Raw genomic sequence first — 21,981 nt, 5'->3', positions numbered from 1 at the left:
TATGCAGTGTCCATTTATTATTGCCTCAGTGCCAAATTGTTGCACTTCTATATAAAAAAAAGTGCTACAAAATACAAACTTCCCTTCTTCATGTAAACTAACAGATTAAATCTATTGAAAACAACATTAAGGTAGTACAGTATTAGTATGTTACTGAAATACCTATAAATCATATACAGTACTTCTGTACATACTGTAGTTTAAAACCTATTTACTACAGGAGCAAAATTGATTATCATGAACTAAGAAAATAAATTATTTCCAGATCAACACCCTTACCCTGAGGCAGTAATACAATAATGTTATCTTGAGTTTGAACAGTAATATGGGATATTTCAATTATAATACATTCTATACAATATGGTCCAAGAGCAATGAAGAATTACTATTTAGGAAACATATATCCCAGTGAGATAAAAAAAACAATGCATGAACGCATGTAACAGGTCAAAGTGGGGTGGCAAAAACATGAGAATTCATTCAACAAGATTTAAAGTGACATGGATATACACTCATTAAAGATTCTAATTTTGCAAGACTTCATCAGACAGGCACAGAAAAAATATTTACCAGCATGGTATATCAGGCTATGAATTTTATGGTAGCCATGGGAGCCAGTACTGCCATTGTCTTTTGAACTGTCACGATGCTCCTCCAAAAATTACTGTCTTATACGGCCACTGTGTTTATGCTCTTAACCCTGAGCATGCAGCCAACATATAGAAACATTTATATCGGTGCTTGTGGCCAATTTATATAAACACTGCATTTATCTGTGGGGTGAATTTGGCATGAACCACCACTCTGCCTCACTTCATTGGCTCCCATTAGGGACAATGTGGATACAACACACTGTATACACAAGGAGGCAGCATGGCTGGTACTGCACTCGACCACCTTCACTTCCCCCAAGTTGTAAGCTTAGGTACCCATTTACAGCTGGGTAAACTTAGAGCGCCCCGGAATTAAACCACCGACTCCTGGAAGAGAATTCGAGCACTGTATCCACCCAACCACCATGTTGCAAGTAAGCAAATAAGTAAGTAAATAATAAATAAGTACCTATAACTCTGTAAGTAAGTAAAGTAGAGTGGAAACATTATCTTTTTGAGTAAATTGTTAAACACTGTATGTGGTGCACCAGTAATTTTATAAAGTAAGTCAGTAAAAGAGTTTGTAAACACTTAAGTAAGTTATCAAGCAGTAAACATGTGATCAGTCAAATCACCACTACACACACCTCTACAGTCCACTCTCCCCTACACTGTGGGGGATAATCTACAAATACTGTAGTGCAATGAAAAAAACTCCTCCAGATGGCTGAACAAGGAAATAATTTTTGTTGTTTTTGTTTTGTTTTTGTCACATTCTACTCTTCTGCATGCCTCTCTATTATTTGTAAGACTATTTCATATTTTTGTAAGACTTGAAAAGCTGATTTTTATTTGCATTTGGAGTGACTGACCAGAAGTCCATGGCTGCACATTAAGAGTTAAGGTTGAATATGTTTTGCTCCTATCTTTCATGTGTATCAAGAGTAATATACTGTACAAGCATTTGTAAAGAGTACAGTAAAGTCATTTTTAATCTGGCAGTGAAAATAATCCAAAATAAATTGACTAGTATCACTACTGAAGCATGTGGACACATGCATTTAAAAGACACAGGCAAGAGACTTCAATGTTTGACTGAGTCTAAACTTTGATATCCCCTACATCTAATTCATACAACTGTTTCAATTTGGCAATGGAAAGTCCTTCATTCCGATTTTTTTAAATACTTATTTAAATATTAATCTAGAAAATTACTTGTTACTGTCTTTCTCTTCTTTCCAAATCAAATAAATTCACATGTCTGATGAAAATTGGTCAATAAAAAATATGAAAGAATATACAGTACTGCATTTAAAATAATGACAAAAAGTCTTTAAGAAAAACATCAGAGCAAGTTGACACAGTCTTCCCTTTACCACTGATGCCCACTGGCAACTATTAGACCTGAGGCAGCCAGTACCTCGTTCCTTTTACAATATTACATAAGCTTCTCCATCAGCCATAATTTGTCTCACTTCCAATGTGGCCAGCTACAGACAGGCACACACACACACACACACACATATATATTACAGTTACAGCCATCATATGCATGTACTGTACAGTACTGTATATATTTATGGACACTAAATCATTGGTACATGTACCATAAAGTTATGCCTGTCTGTATTCACTCATGAACTGAGCTCGTATTCTGCAACACATGATAAACTTTAAGACAATGCATCCTTTGCCTTTAAGGTAGTTTTAACTAGCAGGACATTGGGAAAAGATGTTAAAACACTGGGAGCATCACTGCCATGCTGATGAATTGGTTAATGGGCTTTTTTCTTATATTTCATATGGTAAATGCTTCGGTTCATGGAAAATTATAGTTTATTTCAGGCGAGATCATTGATACAGATATGTGCTCCCCTTAATTAATATGTACAAAAAATTTAGTTCTTTACTGACATGCTACAAAACTAATACAGTAGTACATTAATAGGTAAATTCAACTGAAATGAAATACAGTTAACCCTCACTTTACGCGGTTAATGTAACCCGGAGGGTACCGGGGAAAGCGAGAAACGCGTAAAGTGAATAACATAACATATGGGATTAATTGAAATGGAGTCCAGGCCGATCCCCAAACTCCACTTTTTGACGACACATAACTATGTTGTAGTAAAAATAACATCTTAATTTTATGATGGTACATGCACACAATTAATACTTAAGAGAAATAGAGAAATACAGTCGCCAAGTAAATGTCCATTCAAATAACGGACACGATTCCCTCCCCCTCTTCTCACACTACACTCGCTGGCTCTTCCCTCTGAGAAATTTTTGGGGGAAAACCAGGTATAGTAATGAATAATACCTCAAACTAAAGTTAGGATAATATAATTGACATTGCTGGATTACTTGTAAGACCAGGAATATTTTGAATATAAATGTCATATATTTTTCACAAAAGATAACATATTTACTCAGATTAAACATTACATCTAAAATTTGTATGTCTAATGCAAAATCTGTGATGTTTATATTCAAAATGATCATCAAATTGTAAGAATTCCAGCAATGTAAATTATATTCTGGCCGGGTAATTTGTATGAATTTTATGAGCTAAAACAAATATCTTCAGTTAATAAAAAAAAAATATTCTTCACGACACTATCTGTCAATCAAAGTACCCCACCTTGCCTCCCCCCTCTTCCAACCACGTGGTCAGTCCCAACCCTCCCCCCCACCCCCCACCAATCCTCCCTTCAAGAGAAAGAGTGGGTGAAAAAAATAAATTTTAACATTTTGTATTAAATAATACCTCAGATTAAAGTTAGGATAATATAATTGACATTGCTGGATTCCTTGTAAGACCAGGAATATTTTGAATATAAACGTCATATATTTTGCACAAAAGATAACATATTTACTCAGATTAAACATTTTATCTAAAAATTTTATGTCTAATGCAAAATATATGATGTTTATATTCAAAATGATCATCAAATTGTAAGAATTCCAGCAATGTAAATTATATTCTGGCCGGGTAATTTGTATGAATTTTATGAGCTAAAATAAAAATCTTCAGTTAATAAAAAAAAAATATTCTTCACACGGTAACAGATGGTCGGTCGCCGGTCCCTCCCTCCCTCCCCCCCACCCCCCACCAACGTCCCTACTAGATAAATGTGTGGGAATACCAGACTGTTTACCTTTTTAGTAATAAATAATAAATCAGACTAAAGTTAGGATAATATAATTGACATTGCTGGATTCCTTGTAAGACCAGGAATATTTTGAATATAAATATCATATATTTTGCACAAAAGATAACATATTTACTCAAGAGTAAACATTATATCTAAAATTTGTATGTCTAATGCAAAATCTATGATGTTTATATTCAAAATGATCATCAAATTGTAAGAATTCCAGCAATGTAAATTATATTCTGGCCGGATAATTTGTATGAATTTTATGAGCTAAAATAAAAAAAATTATACTTCACCCGTGTAAAGGGGTACACCCACCGCGGAATGTGAGCATCCTGGGTTCTGGCAGGGCACCGCGTAAACGTGGAAACGCGGAATGTGGGACCGCGTAAAGTGAGGGTTGACTGTAATGTATAGATCCTAACTTATGATATAAAACAGGTGTAATTATACAAATCTTCAAGGTCAAGTGCACTTGATCTTGACTGGTCCCAATATATCATGACAACTTGTACTGCCAGACTCCAATCTGTGGAGAAATACATATCATACATACATAATGGTACTTGCAATATACAGGCAAGGGTAGATTTCCCATAGTGTCCATTGAAATTTACTCCTTGCCATTGACTGGCCTTTGTACCTTTGTTATCAAACAGTAATGAAAAGAACTTAACTGTAGTGGGAGAAGGTACAGTACTACATGGATGATTGAAAGTAACTTGAATAATCCTTGTTTGAAAGAAACACAACTGAAAGGCAAAAGAGGAAATCTCCTGTGGACAACTGAGGGATTTATGTTTGAAGATGCAGAGAAAGCAAGAGCAAAAGGTGTGGTGGTGCTAATGATCAATGAAATGGGGAGTACAACATCATATGTAAGGTTTAAAGTCTAAAGTGGGATAATAGAGAGGGATTATTGTGAAAGCATATCCCCAGTAGTGAGAAAGAGTTGGAAAGGAAAAAGTTTCAAGAAGACTTGAATAACTTCATTGAAAACTAATTGTGTGAGATAAAAATGATAGAGATGGGAGATTTAAGTGTAATAGTGAATTTTAAGGAAGAATGTAGGGTTTATGGAAGAATGCATCTGTTAAGCACTGTACTGCACACTGCTACAGAAAAAAGTACATGGTTGTTATTTTTTTAAGAATTGCTGCAGAAGCAAAGCATATCAGGGGAAGAGCAGTGCTGGATCAGGTAGGAAAAGGATGTTACAGGATGTTTGCATAAATGAGTTGAGATTTTGAAGAGAGGAAAGAATGTATGAGTTTACAGATCAGGAAAAAGCAATGATAATGCCAATAGAGAACTAGCATGGGAGATTTTGAAAATGTGTGGATTACTGTACATAGAAAAATCTTATACTATGCCTTTCAGAGTTTTCATATGGAAAGTGAAAGCATGTGTAAAGTGTGTCTGGAAGATAAACTGGGAACTACTTTGTCGCTTTATGTCTACTGTTACCTGGTTGTTCACTATTTTAATGGATGAGGTTGTGAGAGAAGTTAGGACATGGGTGATGGAAAAGAATAAGTTTGGTAAACAGGGATATGAGTTTCAAAAGAATAGTTAAAAATGTTAGGAAATGAGTGAGGAAGCATACAATATGTACTAGAAGACTAAAAAGGAAATGTGAAAAAAAGTTAAATGATGAAAATATATTGAAAAGAGAAATGGAGAAAGAAAATGTTTGTATGAAAGGAGATAGCATGGAAGAAATGAAGTGTTCCAGATATTTGGGAGTATATTTCATAGCTAAAGAAACAAGTGACAAACTGAATCAAAGAGAAGAGGAGGGAAAGACAGTAACAAGTGCATGGAGAGAGAAAAGCATATCAGAAAAGGCAAAGAGGTGGTATTACTACATGGGTATGAAGAACAAATTCAGCATGCAGAGGGAGAAGGAAAATTATAAGCAATGGAAATAATGTGCCCAAGAATACCATGTAAGGTGAATAGGACATAGAAAATAAGAAATACCTGTACATGCATAAAGATTAGAAAATGTAGAAGAGAAAAAATGTTGGATGCAGGAGCTGACTTAGTGTTTACTTAGGTGGTGTGGGCACCTTGAGATAACTTGAAATGAAAGATTGGGATTGATAAAAGTATAGTATAGTATATAAGAGTAGACAATGGGAGAGATTGAAGGATAGGGTGAAATATATACTACAGGTAGGGAGACGGACATTCAGGAGGAAGCAGTGTATGAGACTACTGTACAGTAATTGTAGAGCATGCCACTGAGTGGTTTAAGGGTACGTTTCAACAGTAAGAGTGAATGGATGACAACAAATTAAAAGGTCTGTTTGTTCTTGCTGCCTGCCATCCCACATTGCAGCTGGATAAAGATTCTAAACATGATAAAAAAAAGACAGTGATGCTCAGAGTCAAAAGAAAAAAGTACACTACAGAATCATATTCCACAACACAGTTTATGGTTTAATCCAAGGAAAGGATCAATTTATTCACACTTGGCAGGGATAACCTTATTGTAATTAATAGACACACTAAAATTTGTTGAGTATAATGTCATTTTGATTAATTTGCTTTTTCTTCCATTATGAACTTTGGATGCATCAAGTGATATTGTACAATTCAATAACATAACCAAGTTACACATATCAATCATTTTCATCTTGTTTCATTTGCTGGTAAAATCTAGCATTGTGACTAACTCCAAATTTCCCCTAAATATATTAGCACATGCCATTGTGAAGTTAACCTGAAGTACTGCCCTCTGACAATTATATTCTTGAACTTAAACTTACTTTAAAACTTTTACTTTCAGTAAATGTTCAAACCACCTCATCATTTTATCTGACATTTATCTACATATTGTTTAATTTTTTGTGTCCCATTTAAGCATTTTTATTCTTTCCCTTTTCATAGCATTACTATACAGGTACTATCCTGTTTTCAAAACACATTTAAAATACTTTCACTCTATTACAGCATCTTTCCATAAACTAATTACCCTTCTTCTGTCTAGTGAAGCAAAACTTCTCTCATTTCTGTTCCTCTACTACTTTTGTATGATACAGAAACTTCAAAGTGGTGAAACAGAATGGGAGATTGATGTGGAAGTGACAGAAAATATCCCAATCTAAAAGTTGAAATAGTCACCAAACATTTTCTTCATATCCTTATCATGAATACACTGTTCATGTTCATAAAGTGAATCCTTCAAATCCACAATGATCTGTTGTACAATGCTTCATATCATTATCTATGCATGCTAAGTTGAGTCATATGATTCATTTATGTTAAAACACACACACACATCCCCACTCATTTTTTTTTCATAATTATGTCCTCCTTAGGTTTCTCCAATACAATTTCTTTATTCAACAGATTCAGCAGTCATGTCCTCATTGAAAACATAGGTAATTTCATTAACTCCCAGATTGTGGATTCTACACCAGGTTCATTGTCTCCCAAGCCTTGGTGATGACAATGGACTTGGAAATACAGTACACGTCCTGCAAATTTTAAGTGTCAATATCTTCTGGAGGATGAAACACTCAAGAGGCTGTAATTTTCTAGTGGACTGTTTGTAGGAATACTTTGTATTTCTCAAACAAATCCCTCCTGACACACCTGCCTTCTACTTTAACCACAAAATTTGATTCATATATCATTAAATATATTAGAATATTGTATAAATATAAAAATTTCACATATTTAAATTATACACTGTACTCTGTAAAGTGCTTTGTGCCATACTGTATGATGCTTCATCTGACAATTAAAAACTCATTGTGTTACATGCATATTTCCTGGTGAATAAGCATACATTAGGAAAGTGTTTGTGATCTGAAACTCTCCCTAAGCATCTTATGTATTACTGTACAATGGGATCCCCTGATATACACATGCCCAAAAAGATAAGATTTGTTTTAATGAGCCACTTTTTTTACACCTCTTTTTCATTATGTGAAAATAAACATTCATATTAGATCCACATCAATCAGCTAAAGTTCCCCTTTTCTATCCATAGATTGTCTATCTTTTACATTACCCCACTTCCATTAAAATGTTCCTCTTTTTCAGATTGAACCATATATCCTCACTATCAACCCTCTTTTAGCATACACATTTATCAGTCTCTCACCAGTTCCATTCATTCCTGGCAGTCCATATTTCCATAAAAAGCCTCCACTTCCACTTCACCAAATTTTAAATTAAATCCCCTATCACAACTACTCTCTTCCACACTTAAACTTTCAATGTAGTTTTGCAGGTCTTCCCACAACCTTTCTTTCCTACTTCTCATGTCTGAGCACACATGTACTCATAATAACCCTCACTTCACTCACTAATTTGACACAATTAGCTGGGACTAATTCTCTTGCAAGTTCACATTCCATCTATCAACAACAGCACTTCTTTCTCTCTTACTATTTTAGATGCTCCTAATTTTACTCTCATCTTTCCTCCATTTGTTTCAACTTTTCCATATTTTAAATTGCTCTGACTTCACCCTTGCACATACAAACACCCACATTTTTATTAACTTTTTCCAAGCCTCTGCCATAGTAGGTGGCCAGAAACAATAATAAATACAAACATATTCATTCTTCATTTCTAGTTATACATCAATTCTTACTACTTTGGCAATTGTGTTCTGCCAAGGTGTTCCCCTTACCACAAGTGGCCCTACAAATCCATCTGAACTATTAAACACTGCTATAAAGTGAAATGTAAGTTAGGAAAAGCAAGAGTAGCTAGACCAGCTGGGTCAAAGAATGGATGGCATCAAAGCCAGGTATGATATGTATGATGGGTTGGGTCAAGAAATGGGTGGTCCCTTAATCAAGTTGCAAACATATGAATGCCTGGGTCAAATGACAGGCTGAAGCTAAATTACTCAAAATTCAACAATAGTTAAATGTAATTTAAAATTATTGATCAAACATATTTTAGGAAAGTACAGCATTCTCAGTAACTGCTGTGATACCCCTTGCTCCCGTAAACACACTACAATTCTCCCACTTCCTCATAAGAATTTAGTATTCATGTCTTATGCCAAGAGACAAACATTTGTCCTTATTGTTGGATAAGGGGTAAATAAAATACTACAAAATATGTCAGTAGGTACAATCACTTGCAACACTCAAAGCAAGCCTAAATAGTTTTCCCTTACATCTTGCAAGCACAGTGATGTGATATGAGATGTTGTGAATCAATGTGAAAGCAAACTGCAGATATAGAAATTGCAGGTATGTGCAAGTATTTGTGGATATTTCTACTTAATGTCTTGGTATCTTAAATTTCCACACTTGTCAAGCACTTTTATCCCTTTTTTGAAGTTAATGTGTTGCTGATTCACCACAAGAAAGTGGGAGAGGAGTAAAGGCAACAGATAGCTAGAGAAGACTCTTGTAAGCTCTTCCTTGCTTTGCTATACAGTGGCTGGAACCAAGAGCAACACAAATTCCCTCATTCACTGTCCTTCATTCAAACTACTTTCCACAAAAAAAAAGACAAATGAAACAAATGTTTATGAACAGTGTTAAAATAACAGAAGGAAAAGTTTATGATGCCACTTTATGCACCATATATATGTGCTTACACAATAAAGAGGATAAAAATATATAAATATTTGTATGTAGCTGGACTATTTATTTGAGAAATGTGATTGTGATCCATTACAGGTTTACAAAATGGCATGTTGATTTTGTACCTTAGGAGGCTGACTGGGCACATGCTCCAATATCTTTGTGAACTAAATACAGTACTGTAGTAACTTAGCCTAGTCATGCAGAAGGGGTCAGGGGAAGGATTTCAATCTTTCTTTATAATCTCTCTTGTCCTTTAACAAATTCTCACACCTCACGCCAATTCTATTTTTGTACAAATCTAACACGATTCTATGCAGGTAAGTCTAACCTATGAGGTATCCCCAAGAAATGCCTCAAATATAACCTGGGATAAACCCAAGAAGAACCTCAACTATAATCTCAGGTAATACCCATGAAAAACTTTGATTATAATTTGAGGTAAGCCTTGACTATAATCTGAAGTATACCCAAGAAAGAAACCTTGACTATAATCTGAAGCATACTCAAGGAAAACCTCGACTATATTTCCAAAAATACCCCAAGTACGTACTCCTCTACCACTAATTAAACTTTTTAACCAGACAAGAAAGTCAAAGGAAGTTTGCTTTACTAGATCCACACACACACAGAAAACCAATTCACATAATTTGTAATCACAAGTGCCTCTCCCTAACCCATTCATCACTTTACAAACAGTGTATTGGATTATAGCAAGACAGTATTAACCATATCAAATAGAACTTTAAAGCAAATAGTTTTTGTTGTATGTTTCAGAGACCAATGTGTTGAAAAATGAAAAAAATTAAAGAAACAAACTCGCATTTCTCATGTTCATTACATTTGTCGTACATCTCAAAACAGTCACAACTCTATGTTAACATATCAAGTGCATCTACACTGAAGAATACAGTACAGTATATAGTTATAGATTATAGAGTGAATGAGATTTTAAAAGATTATACGAAAAATCAACTTATATAATCCACAATATCTCAAACAGGATATATTCAGAAACTTTGAGAGAAAATTCAACCTAAACCTACAGCAGCCATGTAAAATAAGTTAAAAGAGCTAGTAAAATAAAAGTATACACATTAATTGTAAAGTAAAAGCCACCGGTTTTCTCAGACCAGTAATTTGATTAGTTTGTATAAACCTGATATTGTCACAACTAAATTATAAAACACTAGCAACATTAAACAATTATGCAACTTCAATAATCTCTGTGAGTAAGAGCATAATGATGACAGTAAATACGGAGATCAGGAGCGAAAAACCTCAAATTTCATCACAAGACCCGTTTAGAACGCCTATGGGATGTTTCTCCCTAACGTCAAATACTGTATTCACTCCACTGTCAAGTTTCCGGTATTGCACAACATCATTCTACCTTGCAAGTTGTTCCTTATCCCCAACTCTTGCAAACGCCCCTCCAGCGGTTCTGTGTTCCCCCCCCGTCTTAACTTAGGGCAGGTACTCGTGAAAAAAAAAACACGTATATTCACTGGTTACTTCTCCAGGATGTGACGGAAGTGACCCTGAAACAAAAGTAACAATAAAATTATCTGGCAACAAGAAAACAAACACAGGTTCAGATTAAACGAAAATATGCTTGCTTCAAAATTCCTGTACATACTATGCAATCTAAAGATGCTCCACTGAGAGAATAAAAAGTCCAAAGGCATGTATTGAATGCATACTGCTGTTTGTACAAAAATTATCTTTGTTTGTCAACTGTAGGTCAATTCTTAACCAAATGGGATACAACTCTGCATAAAATAAAATAAAGGCATGGTGCAAACAAGGAAGAAATAACAAATCTCAAAATAAAGACAATATCCCCAGAGGATCAACAAATTAAAAGTAAAAGATTAGTTTGCCAAAACAGCTAGCCAAATTTCCACTCCAAGAACCTACCACCTGGGAAAATTATATTTCACCAAGAGCCAACTGTTTAAAGCAAAATAATTATCAGCTGGATGTGTGTAAATTTCTATGAAGTTTACTGTAAACAAGTGTGATTTTACACTATAGAGTGGTCTATCGCTCCGTTGTCTGAGTAGTAGCAGTCATGAAACATCATAGCAAATACAAAAGTTTGCAGAAATACCACTGAGGTGGAACAGAAAAAGTGAAAGATGATACAGTGACAGAATGAAATTAAGATGCCAATTAAACTAATTAAAAAATTCCTGAAGCTCTGGATTGGATTGGATTCTTTATGATGGGTTAAATACAATTGTCACCAAACTAAAATGTTCTGCAAGAACTATAGTAAATGGAATACTATACACCAAACTTGACTACAATACAAACCAGAAATCTGCTTCAAACCCAACCTTTGTGATGGTAAAAGAAGAGTTTAGGATAGAACCAGTAAGATCATAATTATGAAAGCACTGGATTTCACTAGAGCTGTACCTCAACCCACAAAATCTCCACACTTTCAAATATTTTCATGATATAATACAGGGAGGTCAGGATCAAGGACAAACAAAGGCTTTCTCACAATATCTAATCACTCTTAATATTTACCCTTTTCATTTCAAGTACTGCAAAAAAAAAGTAAAATTCTACATAAATCAGTATCTGTGAAAAATAATCGTGACAGTAATAGTCAAAACTTTATGTAAACTACTGTTTATTTTTATTTTTTAAATGTATTGATGATGTGTAATGCTTAGCTGTGTGAAGTGACACTGTAATATGCCCAATTTGCACTTGAGGGCTTCTGTTCAGTCCTTAGAAATCACAAAATAAGTACTAATTGTTGAAAAATAAAAATGAAGTACAGTATTGTAGGTGGTTCCTGTACAACTCTTACTGACATACAATCTACTATCAACTTCTTGTCATATAATGTCACATAATAGTTGCAAAACATCTTCCACCAATTGTTCAAAACCAGAAACATTTGTCTAATTCTTCTTAAACTACTTCATCTTCCATTCCTACATATGCACCCCATAAGAAAGGTAAGCAAACTCATACATTTTAACACTAACAGAGAACAGTATAGGACAAAGATGTTAATGTTAAAAACTTCCCAACACCAGACAACTTATCAGTAATGTTTCATATCTAAATAACACCCCTAGAATATATCAGATGCTTGTTAGTAAGACAAAACTGATAGGCATATCCCTAAGGTCTAGGCCCAAAATGTACAGTTTGTCTGAGTTAATGTGATGGCTCAAACAATCACATTGCAAGTACACTCTGTGTGATGGAATGATAATTTTTTATGTTGAAATAGTTCAGGTTTCTGAGACAAGAATTCACAGCCTTGACAGTACCATATAATGAATAATGAGAGCTATCTTCCAACTCCCAGGATGAGAGTTAATATATTCCAGCCTAAGTTAAATCTTATTTTACACATAAAACTTGAGCTGTATTCTCAAACTCATCCAGTCTACAGAATGGTAAAAAAAAAATGAAACACTTCCAAGTAATAAGGTATCTGGCCCGAAAAGTCTCCTTTCTGAAATCAATGCAAGAAGGACCATTTTAATGGATATTAAATTCAAACACATTTACCTCAAATGTTCCAATAAAATCAAAGAAACTAAGAAATTATTCAAGAGACCTAAAGACATATTAGGATTTCAAAGGTCTCCTTAAAATAAGGACTGGGAAACATCCTTAAACACCTAAGGGGAGAGCCACAATAAACATCTCTCAGAGGTCTGGCAAGAATACATGCAGTATATATAATATTAAAGTATTGTATTGTCAGTAAAACATTTTTAAACCCTCAGAGAAGAAATATGAATACCAATTAAGTCTAAATAGTTTCCAGCTTCTTTATCCTAAAAACTTCCTGCACGTGTATCCAAGATAATCCATCCCTTTCAGACTCAAATCTGGAGAAATATTGAAAAGGGATTCACTGAACCTTTAAAGGAGAAAGAAAATGTAGCAGTACCACCAAAAACATTCATGTATGCATTATGTAAGAAACAAGACCAAGAAGCTCTTGACAGCACACTGCATGTTACCACAGCAACTATGTATGTATGTACAGTAGTGCAATGAAAATGCTTCCACAATGATTTGCATCATTTCTAAAGGATATATATTCACTACAATATATCTGGAGAAACTCCCTCCATCTGGATGTAGGTACCTCTTGACTATGAGTGGTTGGTTTCCGCCATTTTTAGAATAATGTGTGCAGTTAATTTACACCTTTTTATATATTTACGTGGGCTTATGTTTGGAATAACACGATCATCGACAAACTTCATCATTGGACTGGCAGTGCGGTGATGTGCCAGCGCCGTATGAGAAGCACACGTAAGTGTGGCATAGGCATGTAGCTTCCAGCCTTGCATTAAGTACTTTCCGGCTTACTGAAAGTACAGTATACAGATACATAACAATAATCACTATTTTATGTTTTAGCACTGCTTTAAATGTATTCTTGACTGAGTATATGCTGGTACACTAAGGTACAGTACTGCACAACACAGATCATATGCAAAAACAGCAGTGAGCGAGCGAACAAGCTTGTACAATGGCAGCAGATAATCAACTAATAGTGTCACGATGCAAGAGTTTGATGAGCTAGCCTGCATGATACACACCCAATCATAAGCATCCCATGCAGTCACATGACAGTAGTGGCCAATCGTAAATCACGAGCACGCTGAGCCTTCCACCTACCACCCGGCATGAGTCCCCGTTGTTGGAAACATGATGCATACCCTTGGAAATTCATTCCCATGCTCGAAACGAAGGATTTTCTCGGAAATTAATTTGATATCAAGAATGGGTAGATTTCCTCTGGAATTCCTCAGAATGATAAAAAAAAATACTGTAATAATAAATTTTGTCTGTTGGAGTTCTGTGGATCGAAGATTCTGACTAACACAGATTACTACAGGTACTGCAAGAATTGATAATACAAATGAGGAAGCCACAATTTGGGACATAGACCTGTATTGTGATTCAGAAGGGATTTGTGTTATATAGAAATTCCATTTGGGTACTTAAAACTGTATTACTAATCACATCCTTCCTTGCTGTCACTCTAGGTCTAGAGAAGCTGAAAACTAACCATCACAAGACTTCTCATAGTCTAGAATTAATTTAAAAACTCAAGCAATTGAGGACTGGTTCAGCATAAGCCTGAAGTTCAAAACATAATATAAAATCAAATACAGTAGGTAGACCTGATGCATCAGTAGACCCTCTTCTGTATGAAGCACAATCCACAGGGTCTACTGTCCACTAGAAAAATCAGATTACAGTATATAGTACTACAAATTACACTTACCATGCATTTGATGTGTTCAGCACATCACTGCTGACTATGTAAATACTGTACAAGTGGGTCATCCATAAATAAAGTATGGGTGGCCTTGTTTGGTCTCATTGTTTTACTCTAAGACAACAATGCAGAAAAATACAATGGTAGACACCAGCAACCTCTAAGCATCAAGAACTCACCGGTTCTCCTTGCAGACAACGAGCACAAGAGGTACGGTTGACTTGCATGGCATGGATGTTGGGCGACACCCCATCTATGGGATCACAATTCACTGGGTATTTAACTGCATGGCTCCCCCTTCGACTCAATACCTGCAAGTTTGAAAAGGACAGTAATACCGAAAATTAATTTGAAAATTATTATTTTCCTTCATTAGTAAATTTACCAAAGGTAATGTAACTGCAAATGATTGGTTAGAGTAAGTTGTTCCCTGTTCATAGAATCATTCTTGACTATTAATCTCTGAAAATAGATAAATTAGTATTGTAAGTGAAATGGAAGTAGAAATTAGTACAGTATAGATAAAATTTGCAGATGACACATGACAACAACAGCTTAACACTCTTGGGGTTTTCATAAGCAAAATTGCGTATGATCCAAATTATCACCTTAGAGTTTCATACGTAATTTTACGTATTAAGTTAAAAATTAAAATAAAAAATGTTATGTCTGGTTTTTATTCAGAGTGCTCAATTTTTCATATATTCTTGTAAATACTCTACAGTATATACTGAACTCATGTACAAATTTGATATATTCTTGTAAATACTGTACTGTACAGTATTATACTGTACTCATGTATAAATCTATCTCATACAAAGTTCAATTCCTGATTTTTTCTTATAAATACCTCTCAGGCATGAAGATCAAGCTTTTTTTTTACTTGGCTTTGGCTTTAAAAATTTCTAAAGGCTTTGGCTTCGAAGCTCGAGGAAGAACAATGACTTCAGCTTCGAAGCCAGAGGCATAAAACCAGATTCAGTTTTGAAGCCACAGGACTGGCCTTGGATTTTCATCTGTACACAGACACAATGACCATATTATAATAATTGTATTTATATATCAAATATACAAAAATTAGTGGTGGATCTAAGGTGGCACAGTTTTGACCTGACTTAACAAGTGACATGGGTTGTCATGCCGGCACCAAAATTACTGATAAACAATAACTTTTTCTTTGCAGAAAGTTGTACAGAAATGACCAACAGATAATCCCACTCACCTGAGAACCAACACGACCTTGTTGTACTCGTGCTTGTAGTACATCAACATCTATCGTTACCCTCTGTTGCACCAGTGGCCGCTTCTGTAAAACAACATTCCTGCTATCATGACACGACTTAACCAAAATAATAATGCAGTTAAGTACAGTACTGTATATATGCAGATGTGGTATTTAAGCCTCCTCTTGTTATTTTCCACCCAACTTTACTCTACTCTCCCAAATGCCTTTCCTCCTAGTTCTGGGGGTTTCTCTTTTACCACTTCCCACTTTTTGTTTTCTCCACTTACCGTTACAAGAGCAGGTAGAACTTGTGCTCCTAAATAGTTACAGCAAAAGCCAGACAGAGGCAAGTCAGATTAAATGAAAGACAACTGACATGCCATTGCCATGTCAGAAATTCATTGGTGAAACATTATAACTTGAATTAGAGTGGAAGTCATACCAGCTGTTCCCTGTTTCTATACAGTTGAAATAATGTTTTAGAAGTACGTAGTTACAATAAACACCAGAAAATAACTGAGAAAATTAGGTGAAGCAGTAGGAGTTAACCAATCTGCAGTTGCTAGAACTTAATAGCAACACAAATTCCACCCTTACAAGGTTAGTTTCTTTCAAGAACTTCAACTACAGTGGATGACGCCAACCAAAAACTGAATCTTAAAGAGTGGGTAGTGCTTAAATCTGACATAAAACCAACACTTATCTGATATTGTCTTCAGAGATGAAGCCATACTGTATTTCGTTTAATCAGGGCAGTTAACGGTCATGACTGTTGGAGCAATAAAAACCCTCATCGGAGTGAAAACAAGAATTTGTGATATGAATTTCCATAGCCACACAATAATTTTAAACAAAAATTAACTTAGTTACCATTACTTGGACTTGTATTTATTTTGTAGGCCTTCCTTTGAAACATCTAATTTACACATATCCAAAAATTCTGTTGTGAATACACAAGCAGATGAGGTTTGAACAAATATTTGCAAAACGAACACTTCAGCTCTGACTGGGCAATTCTGGAGCTGCTACTCCCGGGAAGGAAAATTTACAAACTCACACATTAGCAGCACACTATTTGGCAGGCTAACAAAAATGCACTGCAACTTTATCATGGTACTAACCCCTTTTAACTTCTTTTTGGCCTACAGAATCTAGATATAGTCCTGTTAGTGAGAGTGTTGGTGATTTGGCCAACTTGACAAGAAAAGCATCATTATGGATGAAAATATGTAGGCTATGAGACAAATGGTATCGGGTATGCATCAATGTGATATTAGTCATAAATTGGGTTTGGCTACATCAACTGGTAGAACTGTTTTTAAGGATGTAGACAAGGGCTTCTGCCTAATTCACCACTTTGTTAACAGCTACCAAGACAACTCATTCAAGGAGAATTTTACTGGAGATGAAAAGCCAGTCAGGTTCCATGCTGGAAGAGTAGGATTGTCTGCTAAGGACTTGATGGAAGAGATGAAGAAGACAAACAAAATAAACAAGGTGTTACTACGTACAGTCAACCCTCGTTAATTCGGACTAATAGGGGGGAAGGGTGTCCGTTTTAGCCGATTGTCCGAATTAACCGATTTAGGGGTTAATATTGCATTATATTTCAAAGTCATTGTTTTCGTCACGATTTTTATCCCACTTTCCACTGTAAGACGTACATCATTTCAGCAAAAATATTACATTTCCGTGAATGCATTATATCAAGCACAGCATGAATAGAATACCATTGTAATATAACAGTATTTTAACCAAAACTATTAAAAAAACGAATAACTTCTCTAGAACATCGGAATGTTAGGTAAAATCTTTTGTTTTCATCATGTATTTTATCCTATTTTACATTAAAATACATCACGTTTCAGCAAAACTACTATTTATTTCCGAGAATATATTCATTCAGGCACAGTTAAGGTAAAATATACATGTGATGTAAGTTTTTTAACTGAAAACGATTCGAAAAACACGTGTACCGTGTAGCTAATACTCAACAGCTGGTGGTGCGTCATGTGTCGTTGTAAACAATAGGAGGTTGAAGTAGATTACCGGGTATTATATTAAGTGTGAAATATCAAAAAGGTTTTTATTACCGGTATTTTTTGTAGATCAATGAGAACTGTGATACCGTATATGATATGATAAGTTAGCCTGTGCTAAGAACTTCAACATAGACTACTGAAAACACGTTGTAAGGTAATTTAGCCTATTGTAAGTTGGTGAGCTTCATTTGCTGAAGGAACTGCACAACTTTTCATTACTAATTGGTACAAATTTTATGTTTCCATTGTTTACTGGCAGTAAATGGTAAATATTTTTCATGTCTGAAGCTAAAAGTTGCATCCCCCCCCACACTAGTGGTGATGTTACATTTGACCAAAAAGACGCTGGTGTTTTATCCCAGCAGTGGGTGGACCAGCATTTTAGCTTAAGGTCCGTGTAGGTAATATTCCTACAAATCTTAAAAAAAAAAAAAAAAAAAAAGTTCGTTCAGATTTTGTCCGAATTATCCGAAATCCGGATTAAAGGGGTCCGAATTAACGAGGGTCGACTGTACAGTATACCCAACTTCCGGCCACATTAAACAGAAAGTACTTATTTTGATATCTGGTACCAAAGAATGCAACTTTGTTGTAGCGTCATGGTGTAATTTTACGTTTTTTGTGGATGTGAGAGTATGCTCAGACCAAGCAGGTCGGTTGTAAACAAACTGAGCAGACAGCAACCAGCACCGACTCCGCGGGTTTTTCGGAGTATTTATGGTAAATTATTAATTTCTTCCTGTGCAATAAACTAATTTTAAAAGGAAATATTTTAATTAAAATAAAAAGTTGTCGCCTCTTAAAATACTATAATAAGAACATCGGTGGGAAAAAAATAAAAAAAAATGGAACAACTCCTTCAAGTGGTACTGCTGTCCTCAGAAATTACCTACCTTTCTTCTATGACATTTCCCTCACAAATAGCCTAACCTGACCTCACCATGTGGCTTCGCCCCCCTGGACCCTCCAGCGAGGGAGGCATCATAGAAGAAAAGTGTTTTAGGATTGTCAAAACTACCTACAGTAAAGATAAAATTCCTAAAATTCCTGTGTTGTCCATAAGTAAAATACAGTAATAACAGTTTCACATACGGCTGCTATGACTGTACCCTGTGTCATTTAAGTAGGCATTAATACTAGAAATAAAGGTCATGTTCATTCAAATCAATATGAAAACATAAGAAAAACCTAAGGTAATTATTTGGATCATGACCCTCCACTGTTTTTCATTGAAAATGAGTTTAAAAATACCCAGTTCTCACTCATTTTATTACAGGATAATTTATAAGTGGGGGAAAAAATATAAAAATGGCTGAAATCATGTGCTAACCTAAGTAAACCTAACCTAACCTATACAGCCACCCCTCGACTTACAACAGGGTTAAGGACTCAAATCCAGGTCATAAGTCGAATTGGCCGTAAGTCGAAAATGCGAAGATAATACATAGAAAATCTAAAATGGGTGTCTCTTTCTTCTCAGCACCACAAAACTCTCACTTTTAAGCTTGCCAGCTATTTTAAAGGGAATTACAAACGAAAATTTTGTCAGTACACAGCGCAATCACTAACACGTAATTTGAAGAAAATGTGGACAAGGTTGATTTTAATATATGAATAGCGTGAATTTGGGTGACACATACTCAAGTCGTTAAGTTACTCATACTGGTCTTGTTTCCATGTGGTAGTGACTTTTTAAACAAATCTATCCAGAGCATAATTAACATACAATAAACATAACTAACTGTATATGCGTTGGCCAATATTCTCACTCTTCGTTCTTTTATATCCTTATTACTACTGTATTTCATTCTTGACGTTGACATGTCAGAAGAAGAAATTAATGACGATGTCACGATGTCAGCCACTCCGTAGAACAATTTCATTATACCGGAAGAAGTACCAGAGAGGAGCCTCGAATTATATACTGTATACTAACTGATTTGTTTACAAAAAGCTGGAGCTGGAAAATCAATCTGTTTGTATGCATGTCTATATTTTGTTGATTTATGACCATTTTAAAAATTTACATTGCCCAGTTTATAAATTGAAACTGCCAAATCTATTGGCCTAAAATCTGTAAACTGCAATAAAGTTATTCTAAACCACATAATGTGAAATATGTACTTGTAGTGCAATGTTTGTGTGACGGAATAACATACTTATGTAATGAGATGCAACCATTTTAAAGCCTGTATTACATTTCCCTATTTCACTGCACTGTCCAACAAGATTTACATAATCTTTTTGTAATCATAGATAAAAGCTAAAATGCAAGGTATATAGTATATACTAATAGGTATGGATTATCTCTTGAATTGGGTGTAAGTAATCTAGGGTACGACTTATCTCGTGAATTGGGTACGAGTTATCTAGGTACGAGTTGGCGTGGGTACGAATTGTCTTGGGTATGTGATGACCCTAACCCCAATTCTGCTCCACTTCAAAGCTCTGCCCACTTTATGAGTTCACTGTCATAGGTAGTGGAGGTGGGTCATATCGCCATAAATATTCAGTTCCACAAAAAAAACAAAGTTAACCTCTTTCAAATCACCCTCAATTACATAAGAAAAACCCATTTATACCATTGCGGGTTAACATGAATCCAGTAGCAAAGACACAATCACAAAATTCCAAACACTTCACTTGCACAAAAGATAGCACCCCGAGAGTATTTTAACCTCTGGAAGAAATAGTTTAAAGCTTTCAATAACCTCTTAAGAGTCATGTACCATATAGTGTTCTTTGTGTCTGTGTCCCACGCGCTCCCACCAAGACCCGGCTGACGATGAACCAAGCCACAAGTACACTCCCAAAATATGAGAGAAAACCACTCAATATCGTCAAAAAAATTATCAGGTTATATGGTATATTGTTAGTTCTTACCGCTCTCCTATCCTCAGTACCAAATTCAGACTTTCTCTTGTGTCCTCCTGATGTAGAGAAGCACGCGGCGTCGTCCAGCTTCATGGTGAGGCCGGGTTCAAAACACACACAAGGTCCAATAATTATTCTTCTTTATTATGATTCACAAATGAAGGTTAGACTTATTAAAATATATCCATTCTTGGTATAAATTTGTTTTATTATAGATTATTTACCTAAAATATACAAGATTTTGGCGTGATATACTGTTTCTATAATATTAGATGACTTGTTTGAAGACTTACTTTTACTATTAGAAAACTAAACTTACAGGGATGACTACCCCCATCAATCAAAATAAAACAAATATATTTTAACTATTACGCCAGAATCTTACATCTCACATTTAAGGAAAGAATATATAGTTTTAAGTAGGTGGTAAGTATATATGAGTATCAAGAACAAAAGATTCGATTAGAAAATGTTACTTTAATTTGTACCCGGTAACTATGGCGAACATTCTCACAGATGCATAATTTTTCTGAAACCTAATTTGCTGCGTCAGTGTTTCTATATTTACTTGGAATTTAAAAATAGAATAGACTCTAGCAACATACTTTAATGAAAAATATTTTACCTCAGTGTACATTTACATCCTTTTTACAAAGTCGACTATAAATAAGTAACATAACGTCCGCATTTTCTTAGATAAGAATGTACAGTACAGTTTACTACATAAAACCACAAATAGTGGGATAAAATCCATAATATTAGTTATAAAATAATTGTCACGGTATTATTATACATATAAGATTAAAAGATGACTTCATTCATAAACCTAACATTAATAATTAAATTAATAACAAAAAATGTCCAATACAATGTTAAATGTCATTTATCGAAAAATAATACAATAATAGTTTTTACGTTTGTATAAATTAAATTTAATGTAACTAATGAAATGTGGACCAACTTGCTTTAAAGGTGATGTTGCCATCGGCATATGCGATATGCCTACTAGAGTGTGGTGTTAAAGTAGGTCAATTAAATAGCTCATATTAGTATTACGCTGCCACTAATAATAATAAAACACTGTGGCGTACTGTCGTGGCAGGTTGTCAGGGTCTCTTGTTTGGCCTCACAACGTACGTACATGAAATATATCCAACACTCAGGATTGAGGTAGAAATAGAAAATCACAGTGTTTCTCGTATATATTGTGGGGTACGTTATGTTTGGGTTCACACTCAGGATGG

At 35.0% G+C, this 21,981-nt stretch overlaps 2 protein-coding genes across 5 annotated transcripts in view; one reads left to right on the top strand and one right to left on the bottom strand.

The window, feature by feature from the left end:
* Window positions 1-8,566, top strand: part of LOC121857822 (glucose dehydrogenase [FAD, quinone]-like) — a 47,376-nt gene extending 38,810 nt beyond the window's left edge. For 2 of the 4 annotated variants that reach the window (XR_006087276.1, XR_006087275.1), the window contains exons 15-16: window positions 940-1,039; window positions 7,112-8,566. The gene's annotated coding sequence lies outside the window, so the exon portion shown is untranslated. Of the gene's footprint in view, window positions 1-939; window positions 2,576-7,111 lie in introns of those variants that run through there. The other 2 variants (XM_042354083.1, XM_042354082.1) reach the window with 2 other exon arrangements.
* Window positions 8,567-9,361: 795 nt separating this feature from the next.
* On the bottom strand, window positions 9,362-20,873 carry LOC121857823. The gene is made up of 4 exons (XM_042354084.1): window positions 20,747-20,873; window positions 15,819-15,902; window positions 14,776-14,907; window positions 9,362-10,859 (listed from the first exon to the last, which is right to left on the bottom strand). The coding sequence occupies exons 1-4, from the start codon at window positions 20,828-20,830 to the stop codon at window positions 10,830-10,832; spliced, it is 330 nt and encodes a 109-aa protein (XP_042210018.1). The 5' UTR covers window positions 20,831-20,873; the 3' UTR covers window positions 9,362-10,829.
* Window positions 20,874-21,981: the final 1,108 nt, after the last annotated feature.

The sequence above is a fragment of the Homarus americanus genome, unplaced genomic scaffold (genome assembly GCF_018991925.1).
Source record: "Homarus americanus isolate GMGI-L3 unplaced genomic scaffold, GMGI_Hamer_2.0 scaffold35762, whole genome shotgun sequence".
NCBI classification, from domain to species: Eukaryota; Metazoa; Arthropoda; class Malacostraca; order Decapoda; family Nephropidae; genus Homarus; species Homarus americanus.
The sequence above is the reverse complement of the archived record's forward strand: the minus strand, read 5'-3'. Positions and strand labels throughout refer to the sequence as shown.

Excerpts from the sequence above, each read along its gene's own strand:
- LOC121857823 (XM_042354084.1), bottom strand. The coding sequence starts at position 20,830 with ATGAAGCTGGACGACGCCGCGTGCTTCTCTACATCAGGAGGACACAAG. Across the intron at positions 15,903-20,746 it reads GTACTGAGGATAGGAGAGCG|AAGCGGCCACTGGTGCAACA; the intron begins GTAAGAACTAAC and ends GTTGTTTTACAG. Across the intron at positions 10,860-14,775 it reads GTTGTCTGCAAGGAGAACCG|GGTCACTTCCGTCACATCCT; the intron begins GTGAGTTCTTGA and ends CTTTTGTTTCAG.